Genomic DNA, 21,976 nt, shown 5'->3' with positions numbered 1-21,976 from the left:
CAAAACAAAAGGCTTGTGCCAATTCGCATTGAGTAGTTTTTGGTTTATACATACTTCCCACACCCCTCCCTTCCAAAACTCTTATAATAAAAGCAAAATCTACAAAAGAACAAATACTAAACATTTATTTTAAAAGACCCCCCCCCCAAACCTTGTGGCATTTTAAAGATTAAGTGTTATATTGTTATGTCCGCTTTCAGGGATCAATGGCACTTCTTTGGGATGGACTGGATCCCCAAAAACGCACGGTAGATGTTCGTGGACTTCAACCACGTAGACTTGGTCAAATATTGATCAATATTGATCACTTGATCAAAAACTCATTCAAATATAATAGGTTTTAAAGTGCCACCTGGTTCTGGTCTTTTGCTGTTGCTTGCTTCTTTGTTTCTTTCAAACAAAACAAAAATGCAAGAATAGGTGACGCTTTTAAAAGAACACTACAACAAATCACTGTACAGTAGACGGACTTTTGTGGCCCAAGACCACTTTGTCAGGCTTGTAGCGGAGCGAAGAACTGGAAAGTCCAAAAGTTCGTGGCAAGATGGATTTCACGGGAAAGTTGCCCTTACACACAAAAATCCAAAAGTTGGTGGCAAGATGGAATTTGCCGGGAAAGATGAAAAGTTTGTGGCAAGATGGATTTCACCAAGAAAGTTGCTCTTAGACGAAAAGTCCCCAAGTTCGTGGCGAGATGGATTTCCTCATAAAAACCACGAGGATCCCTCCCATTTCTCCCACTGAGGGACCCATAATTTGTGCATTGTAGTGTGTGTGTGTACAAATGGGGTCTACTATTTGGCAGTGGTTTGCTATTATGTGCAAACCATGTGGATCCATGAGGATTTGTGGCTTCGTCTCCTGTTTTTGCACCACAACATAGCTGTGCGCTGAAGGACCCCTGATTTCTGTGTTGCAGCCCGTGGGTGCAGGTGGGGGGGGACCTATGGATGGACCCTGCTTTGGAGAGGATATTGCAGAAAAATCATGTGGATCCATGAGGATCCGTGCCTCGTAACCCAGTTTTTGCACCTATTCAAAGCTGCTCACTGAAGAACGCATGATTTCCGTGGTGGAGTTTGTGGGTGCAAATGAGATCTGTGATCTGACCACGGCTAAGGGAGGACTGCATCTAAATATTGTAAAATATCATGTGCCTCGAACTCACTGCAAAGCCATGTGCTGAAGGATCCATTATTTTTCTGATTTATACAGGCTGCGAATTGGCTTTCCAAGGCAGTCTCACCCTTAGTTGTGAGAATGATGGGACACGAAACTTATTTTGACTTTGCATACACCAGGAGGTGCTCTTCAACAAAAGAAATATGCTTCCGAAACCACAGCAAGCATTTTTATTATGCCTATTAAAGAATTTCTCTCAGTGACTGGCTGTCCGTATAAAAGCCTTGTCCCAAAACGTCCTCCCTCTCTCTCTTCGGAGGTGGGGCTTGGGTGCGAGACACAGACCAGTGTTTATTAATAAGCTTCATTAGTCATGGCACGGTGTGACCACTCCGGCCGCCTTATCGCACTGTCCTGCATTGCCGTTTTCTTCCTGTCGGACGGCCGTAATCTGACTTAGTGATTTGCTCCAAATGGGACTTGTCATTTTTTTGTCTTTCTCCTCCTCGGGGAAGATTTTGCTGAATCACGAAGGAAGGGGGAGGCATAGAATAACCAAGGCAGGTGCTGAGCTGTGATAAAACCGTTTTTTAAAAAAAGCCCTCCTTTTTTGTTATTTTTTTTCCCCGCTCACGATGGGCGTTCAGAAAGGTTTCATTTCTGAGGAGTTCAGCGCAGAGACCAGGGTTTGGGTTCAGGGGTGGGGGGAGACTCCTTCACCAGCACATCATCTAAAATGTGGGACAAGTTGTATGAAATTTCAGATGAAAAAATTAGCATTAAAGGTGCCAGGGGACTCAATTTTTTTAATTAAAAAGTGTGTGTCATTTTTTTCCTTTACAAAGAGGTGTTTCATCCTGTTGGAGAGCTGAAGGTTGAGGTCTCTGGCTGTGGAGCCAAAGGCTGGGAATTCGAATCCCCCCCAGTGCCTCTTTAATGGGGGCTGGACTTGAGGATCCAAGGTTATTTATGAATTTTTACTCAAATTTTAGCCAAAGGCCATTGAAACATTGAGTCCATGCACAAAACCAACAAAACAGCTTCTTCATAACCATATATATAACAAGTCCCAAAACGGCTAGAATTTAAAATAGACAGTATTTATTTATTAGGGGAGTATTTCTATATAATACATCGTATATATTTCTGAGCTCAACCGGATGCTGTGGGATACAACTCTTTGAGAAATAGCTTTATTAAGTTGTGGTTCTGCAGGATCCTGTTCTTGGTGGTGGCTGTTTTTTTTCCCCCTTAAGCTTCCTGTTCCCAACAGATATTTTGCATGGACCAGAAAGGAAAGAGTCAGATGTTCCGCACTACAGCCCAAGACGCTAGCAGAACTCAAAAAATTAGGAGAGGAGATAAGCCATCCCGTTTTCGAAATAACCAGGAAAAGGGCGGGGGGGGGGGAGAGAGAGAGAATCATCTATGGCGAGCAGTTTTGATGTCAACTGAACCGCTCTGTGCTGCAAAGGATTCTGGGAATCTGTTTGGAAGATGCCCACCCACCCCCTTCATCCATGCATATGGATTAGCTCAGCCTCTTGCCTGCCCATACTGATTTCCAGTTGACGGTCCTCAGTCTGAAAGGTGTTCTCATCTAGCTTAGCAGGGCGCTGCGTCTCAACCTGCAATATAGGCATAATTTGCTTTTTTATATACTGTATCGTGGTGTTGCAGGGAGAGTTTGCTACTCTGAAGTACTCTATAAACTATGCAATCCAACAGTAAAGAATGATGGGGCGTGTGGTTGAACAAGGTCTGGAAGGTCAATGAGTCCTCCGGCTATAGATCTTCAAACATGATCTCATATTGAGTTTTTGTGTCCGGTTCTGGATACTGCACGTTAAGAAGGATGGCGGCCAACTGGAATAAGTTCAGAGGAGGGCAAGAAGGAGGATCAAGGGGCTGGTAACCAAGTCTTAGGAGGATAGATGGGAAGAATTGGGCAGGTTTGAGAAAAGAAAATGTAGGGGAGAGAGGAGAACCCTTTTCAAAGACCTGGAAGGTCAGAGGAGGGGCAGGATCTGTTTATCGATCATTGCAGAGGGCAGGACACATCATAATGGATTCAGGCAACAGAAAGACAGATTTCTGTTGAGTATCAAGAAAAATCTCGATGTCTGCATGCATTGGAACCATCTTGTTCAAACGCGCCAGATGTACAAAGTTGCGCCCTGTCGTTCAGATCTCTGTACGAAGGGCTCCGAACCATGGCGGGCATCTCGGTTGTCCTCTTCCTGCCCCCCTCCTTTCCCAGCGACCGATCTGTCGGTTGTGGACTGGGAAGGAAGATCCATTTAGGATCTCTGTGTTCAGACCCGGCTCTGATAAGGCCAGGGTTTGACCTATCTCACTTTGTGAGCTGGTTCCCCCTCCCTAAACAAGCCTGTTTCGCAGTCCGACGGTTAGCAGCTGGCAACGCCTGATAAGTCCAGCCAAAGTTGTCTTCTGCTTCAGATTTTAAGGCTCTCGTTTCCATCATCTCCCTTTGCCTGCAAGCTTTGGGTGGGGGGGGGAGAGAATCAAGCATTGCCATTTATCCAAACCTTGACCCATACCAACATGACAACGAAAGGCTCCTGAATTTACTGATGATCTTCATTTTACAACGAAAATATTATATCAAAAACAACATGAACCAAACTGAAAACACTTCTACATTGCGTTCCATTAATTCATTCCTCTTAAACCTATTCGTTCACCCATTCACTTTGGGGCTAGGCTCCATTTTTTAATAGGTTTATATTTTATTCCACCCACTTTCTCTCCCGAAACGCATTGATTGTTCTCCTGGTATCTATTTCCTCCCTTTCCGAAGCACGTATTGATTGATGATTTTCACCCTTGCTTCCTCACTTTTTTTTTTTTTTTGAGTGACCTTCAGAGGACAGGCATGATTCTGCTTCTTTTTGCTGTATTTATTTTATTTATTTATTTAAAATATTCCATTGACCCTAGCCTTCCTCGGCTTTGTTTGGTGGCCTTGGCGTGCTTGCAAGCTTCCCAGAAGCATCCGGTAGTCCATTGGGGCTAACAGAATGTCGGAGAACGAGGACAATGTGCATATTATTTTATTTTAGTTTTATCCTCCAGGGACTGGGGTCAGCTCACTTTTGCAGGAAGGCAGCACCTGCTCTCGATATGCAAATATTAATCCCACCGCTGCCAACAGCCCTCAATTCCCTCTGACCAGTTGCTGCCATATCCTAGTCACCGAGCTGTCAATCAAGAACTCACCTTAGCGCCAAAATCTCAACAAAGTTTGGGGAACAGAGGAGCGGATTGTCTGAGCTTGCCACAAACCTGCTCGACACCTTCTTTCCCTCTGTTTGAGAGAGAAGAGGGGGCTAATATTTGGACTGTTTTGGTTACCAAATGAAGGCGCATGCAAAGTAATGTTTGCAATACTCTGCCAAGAAAGGGGGGGGGGTTGTGTGTTTGTGCTTTCCATTTATTTTTAGCCCTCCAATCTTGGACTGATTGCAAGAGGGGAAAAGTTCTTCGCTCCCTTGGAAAATTATAAAAGTATGGATTGTAAGGCGCTAGGAGGGAAAAATTATTTTTATTTATTTATTTAAGTTATTTGTACCCGCCTGTCTCCTTAACAAGGGCCCCAGGCGGCTTACCTCCTTGAAAGACAATATTTAAAGCTAAACAATGGGTATTCAAAGGCAGCTTAAGGTCATTAAAAGATTCTATTTAAACCTTAAAACAGAGCCCACATTGCAAAATACTGGACATTTTAGGACTTGATGGCCCATCCAGGCTGTACACAAGTGCATAGATTAAATCAGTCTTAAACATAGTATTTCGGCATCTCATGTAAGTAAATATAAACAGTCAGAAAAGCATAACATAATAGTAATATAAAATAAGCATTCTCAAAGTAGTATCACGTTGCGAGGTTAACTTGAAAACTTGTGAAACAGCCAATGAATTTCATCTTTCCATGCCTTGTTGAATGAATTTAGCAGTTCTATAAGATATATAGTAGATGCAGAACATTGTACTTAAAAAACACACACATTACAACCAGTCAATACACACACACCAAAAGAAAGCGCATAAATTGGACGGAAATTTTCCTGTGATTTTGGGAATTGAATTTTATTAAGCTCTCAGATCTTAAAGAGGAAGTTGGACCACCTTCTCTCCGATCTCCTTTGATTTTGATTCCTGCCTTGAGCCAGGGAGGTTGAATTTGATGGCCTTAGAGACCCCCCCCTTCCATCTCCATCATTCCCAGATTCTGTGATCTCCACGAGGACTAGATACTTGAGTGTTCTAAAATGAAAATGGTTTCTGCTTTGATCTCTGCCGGACCCCAGAATTTTGCACACAGTTCGTGCAGCGAGTAGAACGGTACGAGTAGCCGGAGACGAAAAAGGAAGTAGGAAGAAATATTTTGGGAAGACACAGGTTGAAAAGCAGGGTATAATCTCTTCACTCCCTCATGTAAATCACTGATAGTCATGGAAATGTCCTAGAACACCAGATCATTTGTTCCTGAGAACAGAAGGGAAGCCAGCTGTCCGATTAGCCTTTTTTTTTTCCTGGTTTGCAGGTAAAGTTTAAGAAATTTCCTTGTTTTGGCTTAGCCATGTATTGCAAGATTATTATTTTTTTAACAGAATAATTTTCAACATGAATCCAAACCTTTCCCAGGGTGGGAATAGTAACACAATGACACTGATGAGGATCAAAAAGCAATTTTTTAGATGATGTGCTGTCCTAACCCCATTTTGGAACACTTAATGTCCTGGACTATACCACTTCAAGGGGCTTTGTAAATTACAATTGTGCTAGCCATTGTAATTCTGAAACGAATATATATATTGGTTTGCCCATGGATTAGCTACCTAGAAGAACCCTCTGCGTCAGCGCCAATTATTTAATAGGGTTTAGGACCCTATGGTGTGAGATGAGCCATATTCCGTAGCATGAAACCATAGGAATATTTTAGAGATATGGGTGTGACAGTCATATGTCAAAACAGATTAGCTCAAGGCAAACAGAATCCAACTGAAAAAAAAAAGGCAACATCTGGCTCCTTAAAGGCTAATTGTTCAATTTTGATGTGAGCATTCAGGGATAAAAGCCCCTTCCTCAGACATAAGAGAGAGCTATAAGATGGCAAATATTTGCACATGACATCACAGGGGCTAGAACAGGTGATCCATAGCCTTTTTCAGCCCTGCAGTTCTAAGGCTACTATTATATTACGTAAAATACGTAGATTGTGGCAGGTTAGTAAGAAATAATCTGTAAATAAGCACTTCGGCGACTTTGTTGCCAGATACCAACCATCTGCAGACATTCTGATTGCCTTTGTTTATTGGGAAACAATGTGCATATAGACATGATTGCAAGCATAAATACATATTTACAACTGTTGTTGTTTCTTTGGAAATAGCAGACGAGAAGGGTTGGTGCTGATGTCTGAAGCCGTTGCCTTAACTCTGTCTAAAGGCAGGGGCGGTTCTGAAGACAATCAATCCGAGAAAAATAAAAAAAACCTATAGGGAAGATGCCATCGCTCAGCGTTTGATATTATGTGACGGCTCTTAAGACAGGTAGATGGTGTGTCCTGGTCTACAAAACAGCTCTTTATGTTGTTAAAATATTGGCCAGTATTTAATCTGTCCCTTAGCCTCTAAACGAGGAAGATTGATATGAAGCTAACAGCCTCACGGAGATGTTAGGTAAGAGTTTCTTAAAAGGGTAAAGATCTCTCTGCCCTTCGCTCGGAAATGGTGGGACCTTTTTCTCTATCAAAACCCGCCCAATTCAGTGGGTGTGGTTAGAGTGGGCGGAGGTGGAGCCTAGCAAAAGGGGGGTGGGGCTTTGTGAATTGGGCCAAGGATTTGGGCAGGACTTGGCCCACAGGCCGCAGGTTGCTAACCCCGCCACGGTGGAACTCCGAGGCCGAGCCTGCTTCTTTCCTCACTTAAGGGTGTGCTGGCTTTCCCGATGACGGCGCAGATCCACCTTCCGTTGGAACCCTTTCCCGCAGAGGTCACAGCTGAACGGCTTGAACCCCGTGTGCTTGCGGCTGTGCGTGATGAGGTTGGAGCTCTGGCTGAAGGCTTTGCCACAAATCTGGCATTTGTGCGGCTTCTCTCCTGCGACGGAAGGACAGGGAAAAGTTAAGAACCAATATGATGTCCCTCTATGGGCTAGCCTCTCGGTGGTTAGGAGAAACCACCGCTCAATAGCCTACCGTACAGAGTAGAAGCTGGAAGGTGGTCATGCAACCATCGGGGGGCAAAAAACGGGGATTTTGGAAACCAACCCAAGCATCGGCCTCTTGTCTATCGCACACCCATGCAACCGGTGCAACAGATACATGCGCGTGTGCAGTGGCCGTATCCAGACTGCAGTTGTCCTCACCTGTGTGGATGTACGTGTGCTTCTTCATATCTGACTTCTGATGGAAGCGCTTCCCGCAATACTGGCAGGGGTAAGGCCGCGTGTCCGAGTGGATCAAGAGGTGCGTGGACAGCGTGGAAGAGCGCTTGAAAGCCTTCCCACACATTTTGCACTCAAAGCTTTTCTCCTGCGGAGGGGATACCAGAGAGACAGAAGGTCAGACCAGTTATTGAATGACAAGAAACAACAATAAAAACAGATTTACATCTAACTCTCCGCTTGTCTTCGCTTTGAGCAAATGGATACGAATTTGGGGTATCCTGGTACAGGATAGATTTGTATATGTGGGATGGTGGAGATCCATGCCCGTTATTTATTGTATTCCTAATACACCAGCTTTCAAGAACGTTATTGATCTCCGACAGCGTGAGAGAATGGGAAGTTGAGAACAAACTTGAAATTTGTTTCTGACACACATGGAGGGTTGGGTCTCTTTGCTGTTGAAAACTCACTCAGGAAAAAACAAGGAGAAAACGTGTCCATGTCAGTCAGTCAAGTCAATTTTTAATCTCCAGTGAGGTTTTCCCAGAACGACAGAAGTTTTATTTTATTCCGGTCAATGGTCGAACAGAATCGTATATTGAATTTTAGTATTTTTTTCATGGTCCACGCCGAATTTTTGCTGTGGTTTTCGTTCTTTGTGTTTAATTTGAAATGGTCGGAAGGCGTCTTTCCTCAATAAAGCACCTCGGACGAGCGAGAAATACGAAATGTTGAGAATGAACAATGGCCAACAGGGAGACCTTTCCTAAGGCCGTACAAAGACGGTGGCCATGGAGGCTGATTGCGGACCGGAAGGTCAAGAGTTCAAAAAGGGAACAAATTATTTGCAGCTGTGAGTGCGAATCTAGTATTTTCTTTGGCTTACCTGAGAGTGAATGTTGGTATGTTGTTCCAAGCTCACGGCGTGCCCGAAGGTTTTACCGCAGGTCCCACATGCAAAGGGCCGTGTCCCGCTGTGTGACCTTCGGACGTGGACTTCCAGACCGTGAGGGGTGGAAAATATCTGGGAAAGGGAACAAAAATGGTGATTCTTCCTGTTTTCTGACACAGTTCTTCCTACTGCTTTCCCATTTTAAAACAGAGAAATACAGCTAGAAGTGAAGGGAACCGAGTAAGGTATCAAAAACCTACAAGCATTTGCCTCGCACGGAGATTGGAAAAGTTACTTTTGTAAAGTAATTAGTAAGCAATAACAGTTCCAAAAGGCCAACGAATATTTGTTTACCGTTGTAACGGCGATTGTTCAAAAACAAATCTATTCTTTTTTTGTTACTCAGAAGAAACAGTTACTTGAAAGTTAGTTACTGAAAAAGTTAGTTATTTTCAAAACATTAGAAAGCTATGAAACACAAGGAAACAAAGAACAAACCTAGTGAGACTGCATATCTTTCTTTCTTTATATAGGAACTGAAACTATGCATGCTGTTACAGTAAAGCTATTCCTACAGTATTTATATTGTAATTATAGTATTACTTTAGGGTCAAACTGGACAACGAGATTAGCACGTATGTAGAAGAGGTGCTAGGTCAACTGGTGAGTTAGGTCTACTTGTCATAGCTCATGCATTGCTTCACTCCATATCTAGCATTCCAGCATACTTTGTTCTGTGATTGGTCATTGGAAGGTAAACACGGGCTTAATTTCCAAACCTGACTTCTGAGTCATGCATCTCTCTGTAAATCACATTATGAGAAGAAAAATGAATCAGTCCCAAGAACTACACATTTTCCGTGATGTCCACTTTGACCCTAAGACATATTTCTTAATTACAGTAGGACCCCTGTATCTGGAGGGGGGGATTGGTTCCAAGATCCTCCTGTGGATGCTGAAAACTGTGGATAATAGCAAACATTATACATAGCATGGTAAAAGAAATGTAAAAATCAGAAATACACATTTTCACAATGTAACACCAGAGCTGGTCACTAGAGGGAAACAGAAACCACACTATATATTCTCAAACAAAAATAATACGTATATAACTTGGTCTCACCTCCCTCTAGAGGCCAGTTCTGGTAAATACATCATGAAAATACATATTTCTAGGTTTTTTTCTTTTAATATTTTTAATATTTTCACACAGTGGATAAGTGAAACCATTGATATAGGGGTCCTATAGTACTTCAAAACGGAGGTGCAAGCCTTTATAAACAGTGATGCAAAATGAGTTATTTCCATGCCCCTGATCGCTCACTTTGTTACATATTACGCAGCAGTATGTCTCCATGTCCGGTGAGAATCGCATGCTGTAATCTAGCGGCGATTCGGAAGCCAGCAGGTGTGGGGGATTTCCATACAAGTGAAGAGAATGTTCTAGAAAGGCAGATGTTACTGGCCGGTAGCTGTATGGAGAGTGTAACGTATCCCAAGTGAAATTGGATTTATAGAAATTGGGAACATTTCCCGCAGGGCTGCAGTTTTGAGATTTTGGTGCCGGGACGGGTAGTTCTGATAAGAAAGAAGAGAAGATTTTTAATTAAGAGAGAGAGAGAAAAAATGATGATCTCACTGTTTGCAATGCACCATTTTAACTACCTTGTTAGAAATAATATTGATCTGTCGCTCTCCTACAGCGTAGGAAATATTGGTAAGGCTGATGGTAATGGTGTTTCTCTCATCTCCAGCCTAAACTGGTATACTTTTTATTTTATTTTGGATTTTTATATAATATAACTTGAACATAGTTTGATCTATAACATAAAATTCTTTGGAGTAAGGGCAAAAAAAGTAATTTACATGGGCACTCCTTCCTGTTGGCTCTCTCCTCTTAATAGCCCTACGAGGTTGGCCAGGCTGGGGGGAAAAAAGGAATGGTCCCTACATGTCATAGCTCTGCAGCACTTGAATCTGGGCCTTCTGCGTTCTAGTTCTGTGCTCTGACTCCCTACATCCTGCTGGCAAAATGACAAAATGTCCCAAGTGTGTTCATTGTCGGGACAGGACACCTAGACAATATAATTTTATCCCACGAATGGCAGATCACTTTTTTTTAAAGCTTTCTCCAGTCTTCGCAATTCCCTGCCAATAGAAATCTAGTCCATCAAGATTAGAACTTCCCTTCCTGAAGGGCTAGTTTTCCCTTTGCGAGGAGGCAAGTGTTTATTTTTCGTCTGGGGAGCGCCAGAAGTGGCGTTCCGCCCGTGAAGCAATGGGATCTGCTCTGCTCTGTCGTTAGGCCTTTACCATCATCCTCTCCTCATCCTGCCGTGTAGGTTGACCCAGCCTGTTCTATAACTAAGCTTTTGTAGCCTAATGTTTCTTACCTGGAGTTGGAGGCCCTGATGCTGTCCGGTCCATCGGCTTGGCTTGGAAACCATCCTCTTTGACACGGTGCAGATCATTCTTTTCACTGGGAGCAAAGCATTGTGGGTAACCGGGGTTTAATGCTTTGGTCTCGTCAGGAACGATGTCCGTCATCACTGCAATATTAGAATAGCACAATGTTTTAACTTAAATTTGGCTGGGAAGAATCAACTAGAATAGACATGTGCTTTTCTAGGCTATACTGTATCAGTGTCTCCTCTTTCATGGCTGAAATCCTGTTGCTCAGACTAGTAACTCACACTAGACCCACTGAATCCATGGGGGTTTTATGAACCAACTCCTAAGTTCCACTGATTCGAATGGGCCTAATGGAATCGGAATGTGCTACGATAAAGTAAGTGTCAACTAGAGAAGACCCATTTGAATCCATAGAACTTACGGACAACTTGAGTCATCCAAACCCCCATGAGGCTTGGCTTGGTGTAGTGTCACTTACCACACTGAGCAACAGGATTTCAGCCAAAGTTTACCAATGCTGAAATGCTAGGGAAGCGCTGTAGCGCTATGGCTCTGGTGCAAAGCGGAACAAAAAATGAATAAGTCTGACGGGGTTAATAATGTCCAGTACAGAGACAGGAAGCACATTGCTTTGATGCAGAATTCCAGTCCCATCGGTGCAAAAACGCGAACAAATATCAATACAAATATTTAGTTTGAAACAGCCTTTATTTTCGCTTTATTTTCTTTCAAAGGGGCAGCCGCCATAGCCCAGTCTTCCTGTCCTAAACATCCTCCAGCTTATATTAGACCACAATGCCCATCATCCATGTTTGGAAAAGGTTTGCAGCCTCACTACCATTCAGAGGTGTGACTAAGGCCAGGCAGCTGGGGATTTGGCTCAGCGTGGCAAAATTTAGAGGATGCAAAATTTTGCTTTTGGAAAGGTGCGAACCTGCCGAAAAAGGTGTGAACCCACCTACCCTGAGGGGTGTGCATGCTTCCACCCACCCACGTAAGGCCAGTATCACGGAACCTAGTCTTCACCAACGGGGCTGCAAAAATCCCAAGGATCCACGTTGTTGGTTAACGGTTCTACAATGGCTTCTGCCCCACTCTTAGCAGAATCTCCTGACCTACCACCAGAGCAGGGGGGCGCCATTTCCTCCGGATCCCATTTCGGCACCAGGAAGCCGTCGTCCACAACACGGGGCTGGTTGGCCTTCTTACTCTTAACCAGGAAAGACCGAGGCATGTCCTTCTCACTCTGTCATCAGAGATCTAGAGAGGGGAACAAAGTTATCCGTAAGTTTTACAGTCTCGCATGCTGACTCTTGTGGGTGGGGCTGAGGTGCCTATCATTCTATCCGGCACTAACCAATCATTGCTTCCCACCTCTGAATTTAAAGAGAGCCCCACCCCTCTTTGCCCCTCTCTTTAGACTGTTCAAGTCAGCTTGGGTTTGCAAGTTTGCTGTTGATCCATTAACAACTGTAAGTATTGAACTTGAATTTATTGTATACTTTATGTAATGTTTTTATCCTTGTATTTTTGGGTCTTTGACCATACAATAAATTCAAGTTCAAGTTCAAGTTCAACTGTAAGTAACAAAAGATTTTTGTTTCTTCTCTTGCAAATGTCTCAGAGCGAGTTATCGAGACTTTAAATGCCGCTTAAGGAGAAAGGGATGGACTGTCTGGGGAACCTGTAGCTGTTCTCCTCTGTGAATCTCTATCTCTCTTTCCCCTCTCTTCAGTCCGTTGAGGTCATATCATGTGTTAGTTCGCCATTGATCTGTTCACAACTGGAAGTACTGTAAGGACATGTTTAAAATCTTTCTCCTACAAATGTCTCAGAATGAGTTACCAAGACGTTAAGTAGTAGTTAATGAAAAAGGGGTGGACTCTCTGGGGAACTTGAAGCTATTCTCCTGTGAATACTTCTGGAAGGCAGCCAAATAAATTTCACCAGAATTTCAGAACCCGGCCACAGAAAATAAATTGGTGCCGTAAATAAACGGTTCCTGTGTCTTCCTATAAAGGAAGAAAACGTGGTCTCTCAATGATTGAGACTACAATCACCAAAAGGTTTAGCCAGCATGGCTAAAAAGGTAAGTTTTGCATGCAGTGCCCTAAACAATTAAAAGCCTCTGGACTGTTGAATTGTGCATTGTAGGCTCCTCGAGGCAGAGACCTGCCCTCTTCCGCTTACACACACGCTCCCTTTTAAACACTGACATCCACTTTTCCCCCGTCTTCTTTTATCTTCCCCGCCCTGTTCCCTATTTGGTTTGTAAACTCCTTGGGGCAGAGATCTCTTCTGTGGTGTAAAGCACCGTTAATGCCTCTGACGGACAGAGCATAAATTATGATGATCCTCAAAGCATGGCATTGGATTCCAACTCTCATCAGCCCCAGGAGGGCTGGCCTTTAAAGTTCTTTTTAAAGGCAGATTCTAAATTACTGGGGGAATTATCTGGACAGATGTTGTTCAGGGCGCAGAACTGATAGATTGCAATAATGTCCCATGAGACTGATCTTGACCCAAATCGACCCTGATCTTTCCGACTTTTGATATAACAAGAAAGCAGAGCAGAAAACAGCACAGAAACCCTGAAAAGTGATTCCACCCCCCCCTTTATTTCTTACAGCTAGTTTTTCACTTTACTTCCACCCACCGAAACGTATTCCTTGACAGTAACACACAATCCATGGAAAGAGTTTAGCCAAATGCCCTAGACGGCAATAAAACCTTGCTTATTTGCATGATCGTTTGCATTTTCTGTAACAATTGCTCAATGCAGTAACAGTAAAAACAAATTTTGCTAGGAGCAGTTCTGGAAAAAAAATGTGAACTCAGTTCTACCTCTTGAGGCTTAAGATTCTCTACTTTTCCCTTCCTGATTGAAACTATAAATGGAAGATAAATTTGCTTTTTTTAAAATAAGATTTTGCCCTCTAAGTTTGCAAATGGACTGATATTTAGAACGGAAAGAGCTGAAGAGGATAGCAATTTGAAGGTTGAAGGAATCCAAACCAACAGATTTTGTCCATAGAGGCGAAGAGGCCTGCTTTAAAAAAAAAAAATCTGAATCCTGTGGATTCAAAGTCAGATCTTTGGTTGATTTAAGGTTCCTGGTTCTGAAGACCTACTTATTTTAAATATCCAAAGGGCAGGCGAGGAAATTCAGCACCGTTCTCTTAATGCTGAAAATCGAGGTCCCAGTGGAATTTGAGGAGTGAAAATGTTCATATTCGTTTTTGATGAATTCCTCCACTTTTGAAAAATAATAATAATACATATTTGGGAACAGAAGGACTTGAATTAATAAAATAAAATGTGGAAGAGGGTGAAATGTGATGATTTTTTAAACGTTCCTAGTCAAAATTTGTGATCCTTTTGAACGATCTGGATATCCTTTGAGCTTGTCAATTTCAGCCGCCCTCCCAGGTAACAAAAATAAAATAACAAATTGTTAAAAAAACTCGTTCTTATGTGCCATCAAGTCCAACTTATGGGGACCCCATGAATGAGCCATCTCCAAAACGTACTGTTTTCAACTGCCCAGGACAGCTCTTGTAAACTGAAGTCTGTGGCTTCTTTTCGGAAGTCACTCCATCTCGTGTTATGGAGTCTTCCTCCTTTCCTACTGCCTTTCCCAGTCTGATGTTTTTTTTCCAGAGAATCTTGCCTTCTCGCGATGGGCTCAAAGGAGGCTGTCTTTAGGGCAGTCGAGGGTGTAGCAAAATCCTAGCTGCTCTTTCATGAGAGTCCAAAACGGGCTACCCGAGGTGCCAGATCCCCTCGCTCTAACGGCAGAGCCGGCTCTGTTTCTCAGATCATCCCATAAAAGCCCACGGTCTGCAGTTTCTAGTGGTGTCCAACGCTTCCCATTTAGAGTTTGGACAAGTTACTTTTTAAAAAAAATGAAAATTCCAAGGATTCTGGGAGTGAATGCTTTAAAACATACAGAAATTCATGTTACCCAACCCAGATTTGCCGTTTCTCCATTTCTGGGTGGCCTTTTCAGCCTGAACGTGAGAAAGCTGAAGAACGCGGCAGGAGCTTATGCGTCTGTATGTGAAGAACGATACAAATCACAATGAGCGGTGGCCGATCAGATCCTCCAGCGCACGATAAGGAATGGAATCAGATCTGGGGACCCAACCCGGAGGAGATAACAGCCGTATTTTATCCCAGGGTCTCAGGGTACAAACGGTGGGGTCTACTGGTTAGAGCAGTGGCCAAGGATTCCTCAGATTAACATTCTAGTCCTCGTTGAGCCGTGGAAGTCCCTGGACTTCCAGGTCAAAAACAGAGGCAAAGACAACAGCTCAACCCCAACATTGCTGAGGAAGCGCACGGCGACCTAATTGCCCGAGGACAGAGTATCAGTTTATCTATCATTTCCATATGCTTATCTTTCCTTTCCTTCTTTCTCTCTCTCTCTCCTTTTGAAGTTACAACAGCAGTGAGTGCCTGCATGTTTTGCTACTGTTTTTTTTTAAAGTTTGCTGCTTTGTGAGGCAAAAAAACCAACAACACAATAAGATAACTGGTGTGATGCACAGTGGTTAGAGCGTCGGACCGGAGCAGAGAGACCGAAGTTCGCATCTTCATGCGTCCGTCAGACACACACTCAGCCTGGCCTACCTCATGGGGACGTTGCGATAAGAAAGAGGAATCAAGGAGCCATTTTAAGCTTAATGGTGGGAAGGTGGGGTAAAAATATAGCCAATAAATGCATAACGAGCCGTATGGGTCACTCAGGGGTTGAGGCGATCTGGCTGTGGAGCCAGAGTTCGAATCCCCCACCGGGCCTCCTTAAGAGGGGCTAGACTTGAGGATCTATAGGGTCCCTTCCAGTTCTGCAGTTCTAAGATGATGATGATTGTTCTTAACAAACCACTGGATAGCTCAGGGATTTAGAACTCTGGCTGTGGAGCCAGAGATTGGGAATTCGATTCCTGATCGTGCCTTCTTGACAGGGTCTGGATTTGGTGATCCTTCCAGATCTAACATTATTATGAGCTTTTCCTTGTTCCTAAGATTCGGTGTTTTTCCTCCAGTGCGGGTCTACAATAGCGACAAACCGTTTTGAACAAGACCGTGCGCGGCGTTACTGTTTGCCCACTAAACAGGGGGTCCGAATATGTGATTGGAAACCTGTCAAAATGCATCAGACCCGGAGTGCTTTTGAACCTTAAAACGTATTCCCCACATTTTCAAACATCACTTCTAGGTCACAATGCCTATTTAGTGATAGAATTTCAATTTATTTAGGGATGATTGTGCTTGCATTTTCCCAAATTATATTGTATCCACAGTGTTATACATAACTAACATCATATATATACCTACTTATGCTAAAGATACACATATGCATTCAGGAACGTTACATTTTTAAGTAACTGTGAAATATATGGGTTTCTGTTCTGGTGCCTAAAGAATGGATGGACTCCAATCATTCCATAAATATTATAATTTTTAACACATATCTGTGCATAGGATTCCTAGATATGTCGACTCCAAAGCATGTCCCAGCACGTTCAAAGGAATCTGCTCCAATGAAAAAGGGGTGCAGGATTGTAGCCCTTACCATCGTTCCACAGGTTATTTTACCAGGGTGGGCAGAAGGTAGATTGGGATCAACCGGTCGATCGTTGGGTGATATGGATGCAGATCAGAAAGGATCTGGTGGACGAAGTGCATAAAAACGGGGGTACCCAGAAGTGGGTGGACGTTGGAGTGGAAGGGCTCGGAGCTGCCCTCGTTTCTCAAATCCATCTTAAATTCCTACCTTCCAAATTTGTTAACTCTAAACCAAAGTCTTTTGCATCAAATTCCGAGCGTTGGATTTGGGATTGATTGGGTGGGACGTGAGAACTTTCTTGCAAAAGATCCCCTCCCGCTTCGTTTTCTCTTGGTGTTTTCCAAACAGCCAATTAAGAGGATACTTTAAAATAAGGATTGATCACAACCTCCTATGCCAACAATTTTATTTTAAACAACGGCATCCCTAACTGACACGCACATCCCTATTCTTTTTTAGCATCTCTTTTAAAAAGCGAAACCGCCTTGTAAAAACGGCCCTGTATCGCAACGCCAATATTTCTTAAACGTCTCCTTGTCTTGGTGTAATACTTAACAACTTTGCTCAGAGAGATAAACCTCGCAGTCATCCTCATCATCCTAAACTGTTTCAAAGCTCGTTTCGGTAGAACATTTAATTAGGTGGTTATAGGATGGTAAACTTAATTTCTGCTGCTACTGCATCATGATTAATAATATTTTATGGGGGAGAAAGATCACCTGTTTAGCAGATCTCAGCTTTTCTTCTATGTAGTGTCTTCTTCTCTTCTAGCTTTCTTTCTTTTTTACTTTTCCGCACGCTCTTTGTCTGCTGGATCTGAGATATTCTTTCTCTTAATTTCTCTTGGGTTTGTATGTCTCTCTCTGTCTCTCTGTGTGTATTCTTTACACCCATTCCCCTCCCTGATTTTTCAATCAGATTACTTGTGTCAAAATCTGGCGGCGAATGAGCAGCCAATGAAGAAGCCAAACCCCGGGTAGAATTTGCTTATCAAAACCTGCCAGACTTTGTGAAAACTCAAAGAGAACTTTCCACGTGGTTCAGTTCTGAGTCCTCCTGGTTTCAACTCGTTCGGTGACAGTTCGTGTCCTCTTGTCTCCCTCCTTTTTTTTTTTTTTGGGTGAGAGTGTTCTCTTGAGATACTGATTTTTGCAAAGTGGCAAAGGGAAACATGACATCCCTGAATGGGTGAAGCAGAAAAACAAAAGTTAGGGTTATGGAGCTGTCATTCCTTGTGTCAAAACTCTTTATCTTCCTATTGTTGTGGATGTACAAAACTGTCTTAGGGAAGCTATAATTCTCTCAGCTGAATTTCCTGCCCAAAAAGAGCAATTAATTTCAATTAAATTCAGTTTAATTTAATTTAACTACATTTATTTTATTTATCTGCCACATTTCTAGCTAGCTGTAGACATACATATGGCTGCCCCAGTCAATAAAAGCAAAACGGTTCTAGACTTTGGGCTTGTAATATGTGTGTGTGTGTATGAATTTATGTCTCTTATGTAATATATACAACAGAGAGACAAATGTGTGTGTGTGTGTGTGTGTGCGTGCGTGCGTGATATATACAACAGAGAGACATAAATTCGTATATACAAATTTATGTCTCTCTGTTGTATATATTGCAAGCCCAAAGTCCAGAACCGTTTTATATAAGAAAGACCACATAAGCCTTGTATCACATTATATATACAGTATATATAAATGGCAATAAAGGAAGATACGATGCGGAGGGAAAAGGAAACCAGGAAAATTTAGACCCATATTCCTAATGTGATCCATTTCTTTCTCATATAGGAAAGCAATATGGAAATATAGGATATAAGATTTTGAGAGCGGATCTTTTAAAGATGTTGGAACGGTTGCTACAGCACACAGAGCATTATGAATATTGAAGACGGTGTTTCGTAATTAAAACTCCAAATGCTAATTGTAAACTCACTGGTGCTCAGCTATGTCTTGCCAGAATGATATGATCTTCAGGATTAATGAAGGTTAGGGCATAGTTTGGGAAGTGACTGGTTACATGTAACAGAACTATGCAGAACAAGTTATAAATAATGTAAATAATTGTGATTTCTGGTTGATAAGAATGGCAGCTGGTAGTTACAAAGTTACTGCGCAAGTAATAATAAAAATAGACACACTTGCAGGATGTAATCAGCAAGACTTGATGGTTACTTTCAAAAGTTACTTTAAAAGGGCCTTTTAAGGCATGTTTGCAGGCATGTTGAAATTAAATGTTTGGATTTTATGCATGGGTGGGTGGCAAACGGCTTAGAGGCGAATTTATGGCTCCAGCGCCTTCTACTGGCAAGCAGATGAAACTGCAATTGCTCCTTGTCCATGTTGTTAGGCTGTCGAGTCAGCTCTGACTTATGGCGAGTCTATGAATGAGTGATCGCTAAAATATCCTGGCGGCTTGATCTTTCTTCAGACTCAGAACCTGTAATGTAACTTAACAGTGTTTTGGTGCAGGGGAAAAAGAACTAATTCTAGCTGTTTGCACTTATGGATTTCCAAGATCTGGGTGAATGATCCTGAAGGTAATGTGTGGTGACCAAATTACACACAGTAAGACCATGGTATATATGGAGGATTGTTTCCAAACCTGCAGATGCTGAAAAACGTGGATAACAACAAACTTTATACATGGCATGGTCTCTGGCTCCCTCTAGTGGCCGGTTCTGGTAAATACACCATGGAAAGGCATATAAATAGGCAATTCTGGTTGGATGATTAAATCGGCACACACTGATCCGGTGGATTGCGGGGGGGGGGGGGTCCTATTGTACTAAGACTGGCCATCATTCAACCATAGGAATGAAATCTCCAGAATTTTAGGGTGCTCCAGAGAAGCTGTCTGTAGGTTTGTACTAGTGTTCGATGTTCCTCACACCCTCTAACAAATAGCAAGCACAATAAATAAATCATGAAAGGCCAAAACCTCGTAATAGGAAACAAGGTTAATGATATCATTAAGAGGGGGGAAAATAAATCTTTCATATATTTTTCTTGCAGTTCTTGCCCCTCTCAGTCTCTCCCAGCAGCAACCCCCGTGTGAAAATAATGTTTCTCCCTGCTCCCCCCTCGTGAACCAATTTCTGTATTCCCATTTAATCTTATGATAATTGAGTCAAAGAGAAATAATATTGCTAATTGCTTCCGTCCATTTCTTTTCCTGAAGCCCATCCTAATTTAATTTCTCTCTCTTTTCTTTCTCCAGGGCGTCTTTCCCTAGGGAAGATGAAATAAACATTCTTCCAACACAGCGGGTGGGGGGAAAGACAAGCCCCCGCGCCCGAGACTTGAAATAAAAATTAATTGCAATTCACAAAGAGGGACGAGATTAGAAAGATGCTTGTTTTCTCTCTCTCGGAGGTGAACTGGCCCTCTCTCACAGGTGAAACTTCAAGGGGAACTTGGCATCAAATTCCACGCGAGGGGAATTATGGGGTGCGTGGAGACCACTCCGCATTGTCGAGTCGCCTTCAAAGGCCGCTGATGCGGTTCGTCCTGAATTCATAACATCCCGCCGTGAAGGTTGTTATCCTGAATTAATCACACGTCCACGTGGAGAAGGAACGGCAGGCTGGCGGCCTTCACCTAAGTGGAGCAGAAAGCAGGGATAAGGCAAGGTTGTCCCAAAACAGATTTTTGCTTTGAACAAAGAAAAACCCCTAACCTATGAGCCGCTAATTATGAAAAGTCTTTTTCCAGTGAGGTTTCAAAGCCGACGAACCTCTCAAGAGGACAAAGTGAGTTAAAGGTTCGTAGCTAAGGAGGATTCAGGGATGATTTTTGTTTTAATGACAAAAAAAGTACGTTTTTCCACCCCTGGAGTTTTATAAACAGTCCTTCCATCTGCAAAATACAGAACGTTGCTTGGAATATCCATTGCTAGGAGCTAGGAAAAAAAATGACTCTATCATGCAATCCAAAATATGCCACAGGAATGTTGGCAAGTCTTTGGTAGGACCCCCTTATCTACGGGATCAATATCCACGGATTCTCTTATCCATGGTCTGAAAATATTAAAAGAAAAATCCTAGAGATCAATATTTTTAAAGAACTGGCCACTAGAGGGAGACGAAGACCATGCTATGTATTACTTTCACTATTATTATAGTGTTCCCTAAAATTAGCATTTTTTCAGCCTGGGGGGGAGCATGGAACCGCTCCCCCATGAATACAGGGGTCCCATTCTATGCATATATTTTTGTATCAGCATGTTTTAAGCTTTTAAATATTGTCTTTTTAATGATATAAGCCACCTTGGATCTTTTTTAAAGGAGAAAGGTGGGGTAAAAATATTTTAAATCAATAAAAAATAAATATTTATTACAATTTCCAACTACCACCTTAGGGTCTGGTTATAGAACCCGTGGTTGGGAGTTCGAATCCCCACGGTGCCTCCTTCCTTGACCAGAGCTGGACTTGATGATCTATAGGATCCCTTCCAGCTCAGCCGTTCTAAGGTTATAAACAGGACAGTGACAGGCTAAAATTCACAGATATAATCTATTTCGCCCCCCTCAACAGCAGAGGATTCTCCTCAGTTCTTTGCAAATTTCAACTTGTGGGTTCCTTGACTGAGTCGGTCTATCTCATGCTTGATTTTTCCTCTTTTCCTCCTGCCTTCACTGTTGGCTCTTCCAAGAAATCTTCTCTGCTCATGATTTGCCCAAAGTCGGATGGCCTCAAATTTATTATATATTTTTTAATTATCCAGAGAGAGTTCAGGCTTGTTTTGATCTAGACCCATTTATCTGTCTTTTTTTTGGCAGTCCTAGGATCAATATAACTCTCCTCTAAAATCCTGTATTGCATATCAGCGAATGCCCCCAAACCACATACAGTATTTTCTTCACTGTCCTTTTTCCCCCCTCATATCCCTACATAATCATTAAACACCACAGGAAATTCTGTTTTGCTTTGGAGTTCCTTCACCTGAAAGCGGGCATATCCTTTTGGGCCCCCTCACACATAATTTCATGCGTTCCTCCCACTGCCAGCTCCCAGCAAGCTGGCTTGACAAAGCTACCCTTTGGATACTTAATTTTAAATTTTATTTTAAATTTCCGCCTATTTTCCAATGGAATTTTAATTTTCACTTTCGATGATGCTCGTGTTATTTTACGTTCCTGCCCTGGTTTCAATCCACCAAGAAATGACCAATCGGTCAGAGGGGCAGTAGAGATAAATAGATAAATAAATAAATAAATTTATATATTATAATATATGTTATAATTTTAATATAATGAATAAAATAATTTAATATGCTATTCTCTGTTATAGTACCCTACGCTACACTATGAATGTTGGTTGCAAAAATTCTACAGAACTTTATTTTCTCTATCCTATTTTTAAGGATAGGAGCCCAAAACCCCCGACGCTAAGCTAGGCCTCGGTTGCCAGGGGCAACGAGGTGGGCGTGGCTCCAAAGCGGCGAGCCTCCTCAGGCGCCTGCTTAGTCCCGCCCCCCCTCCGCTTCCAACCTTGTTTACCACCAGACCAAGGCTCCGCCCCTTCGAGAGAGCGCGACGCCGGGTCACGTGGTA

The 21,976-nt window shown here is 42.6% G+C and overlaps 1 protein-coding gene across 2 annotated transcripts; it reads right to left on the bottom strand.

The window, feature by feature from the left end:
* Window positions 1-6,437: 6,437 nt before the first annotated feature.
* On the bottom strand, window positions 6,438-21,968 carry GFI1B (growth factor independent 1B transcriptional repressor). 2 transcript variants are annotated; one of them, XM_078382809.1, is made up of 8 exons: window positions 21,914-21,968; window positions 17,132-20,021; window positions 11,960-12,100; window positions 10,822-10,977; window positions 9,753-10,006; window positions 8,423-8,560; window positions 7,516-7,681; window positions 6,438-7,247 (listed from the first exon to the last, which is right to left on the bottom strand). In XM_078382809.1, exons 3-8 carry the CDS (start codon window positions 12,072-12,074, stop codon window positions 7,069-7,071), a joined length of 1,008 nt encoding a protein of 335 aa, XP_078238935.1. In that variant the 5' UTR covers window positions 12,075-12,100; window positions 17,132-20,021; window positions 21,914-21,968; the 3' UTR covers window positions 6,438-7,068. The 2 variants fall into 2 exon arrangements, with proteins under 2 accessions (XP_078238935.1, XP_020650458.3); XM_020794799.3 differs by lacking the exon at window positions 21,914-21,968 and adding an exon at window positions 20,777-20,942.
* Between the last annotated feature and the right edge of the window lie 8 nt (window positions 21,969-21,976).

Source organism: Pogona vitticeps, chromosome ZW-PAR (genome assembly GCF_051106095.1).
Source record: "Pogona vitticeps strain Pit_001003342236 chromosome ZW-PAR, PviZW2.1, whole genome shotgun sequence".
NCBI lineage: Eukaryota > Metazoa > Chordata > Lepidosauria > Squamata > Agamidae > Pogona > Pogona vitticeps.
This window is presented reverse-complemented; position numbering and strand designations above follow the sequence as displayed.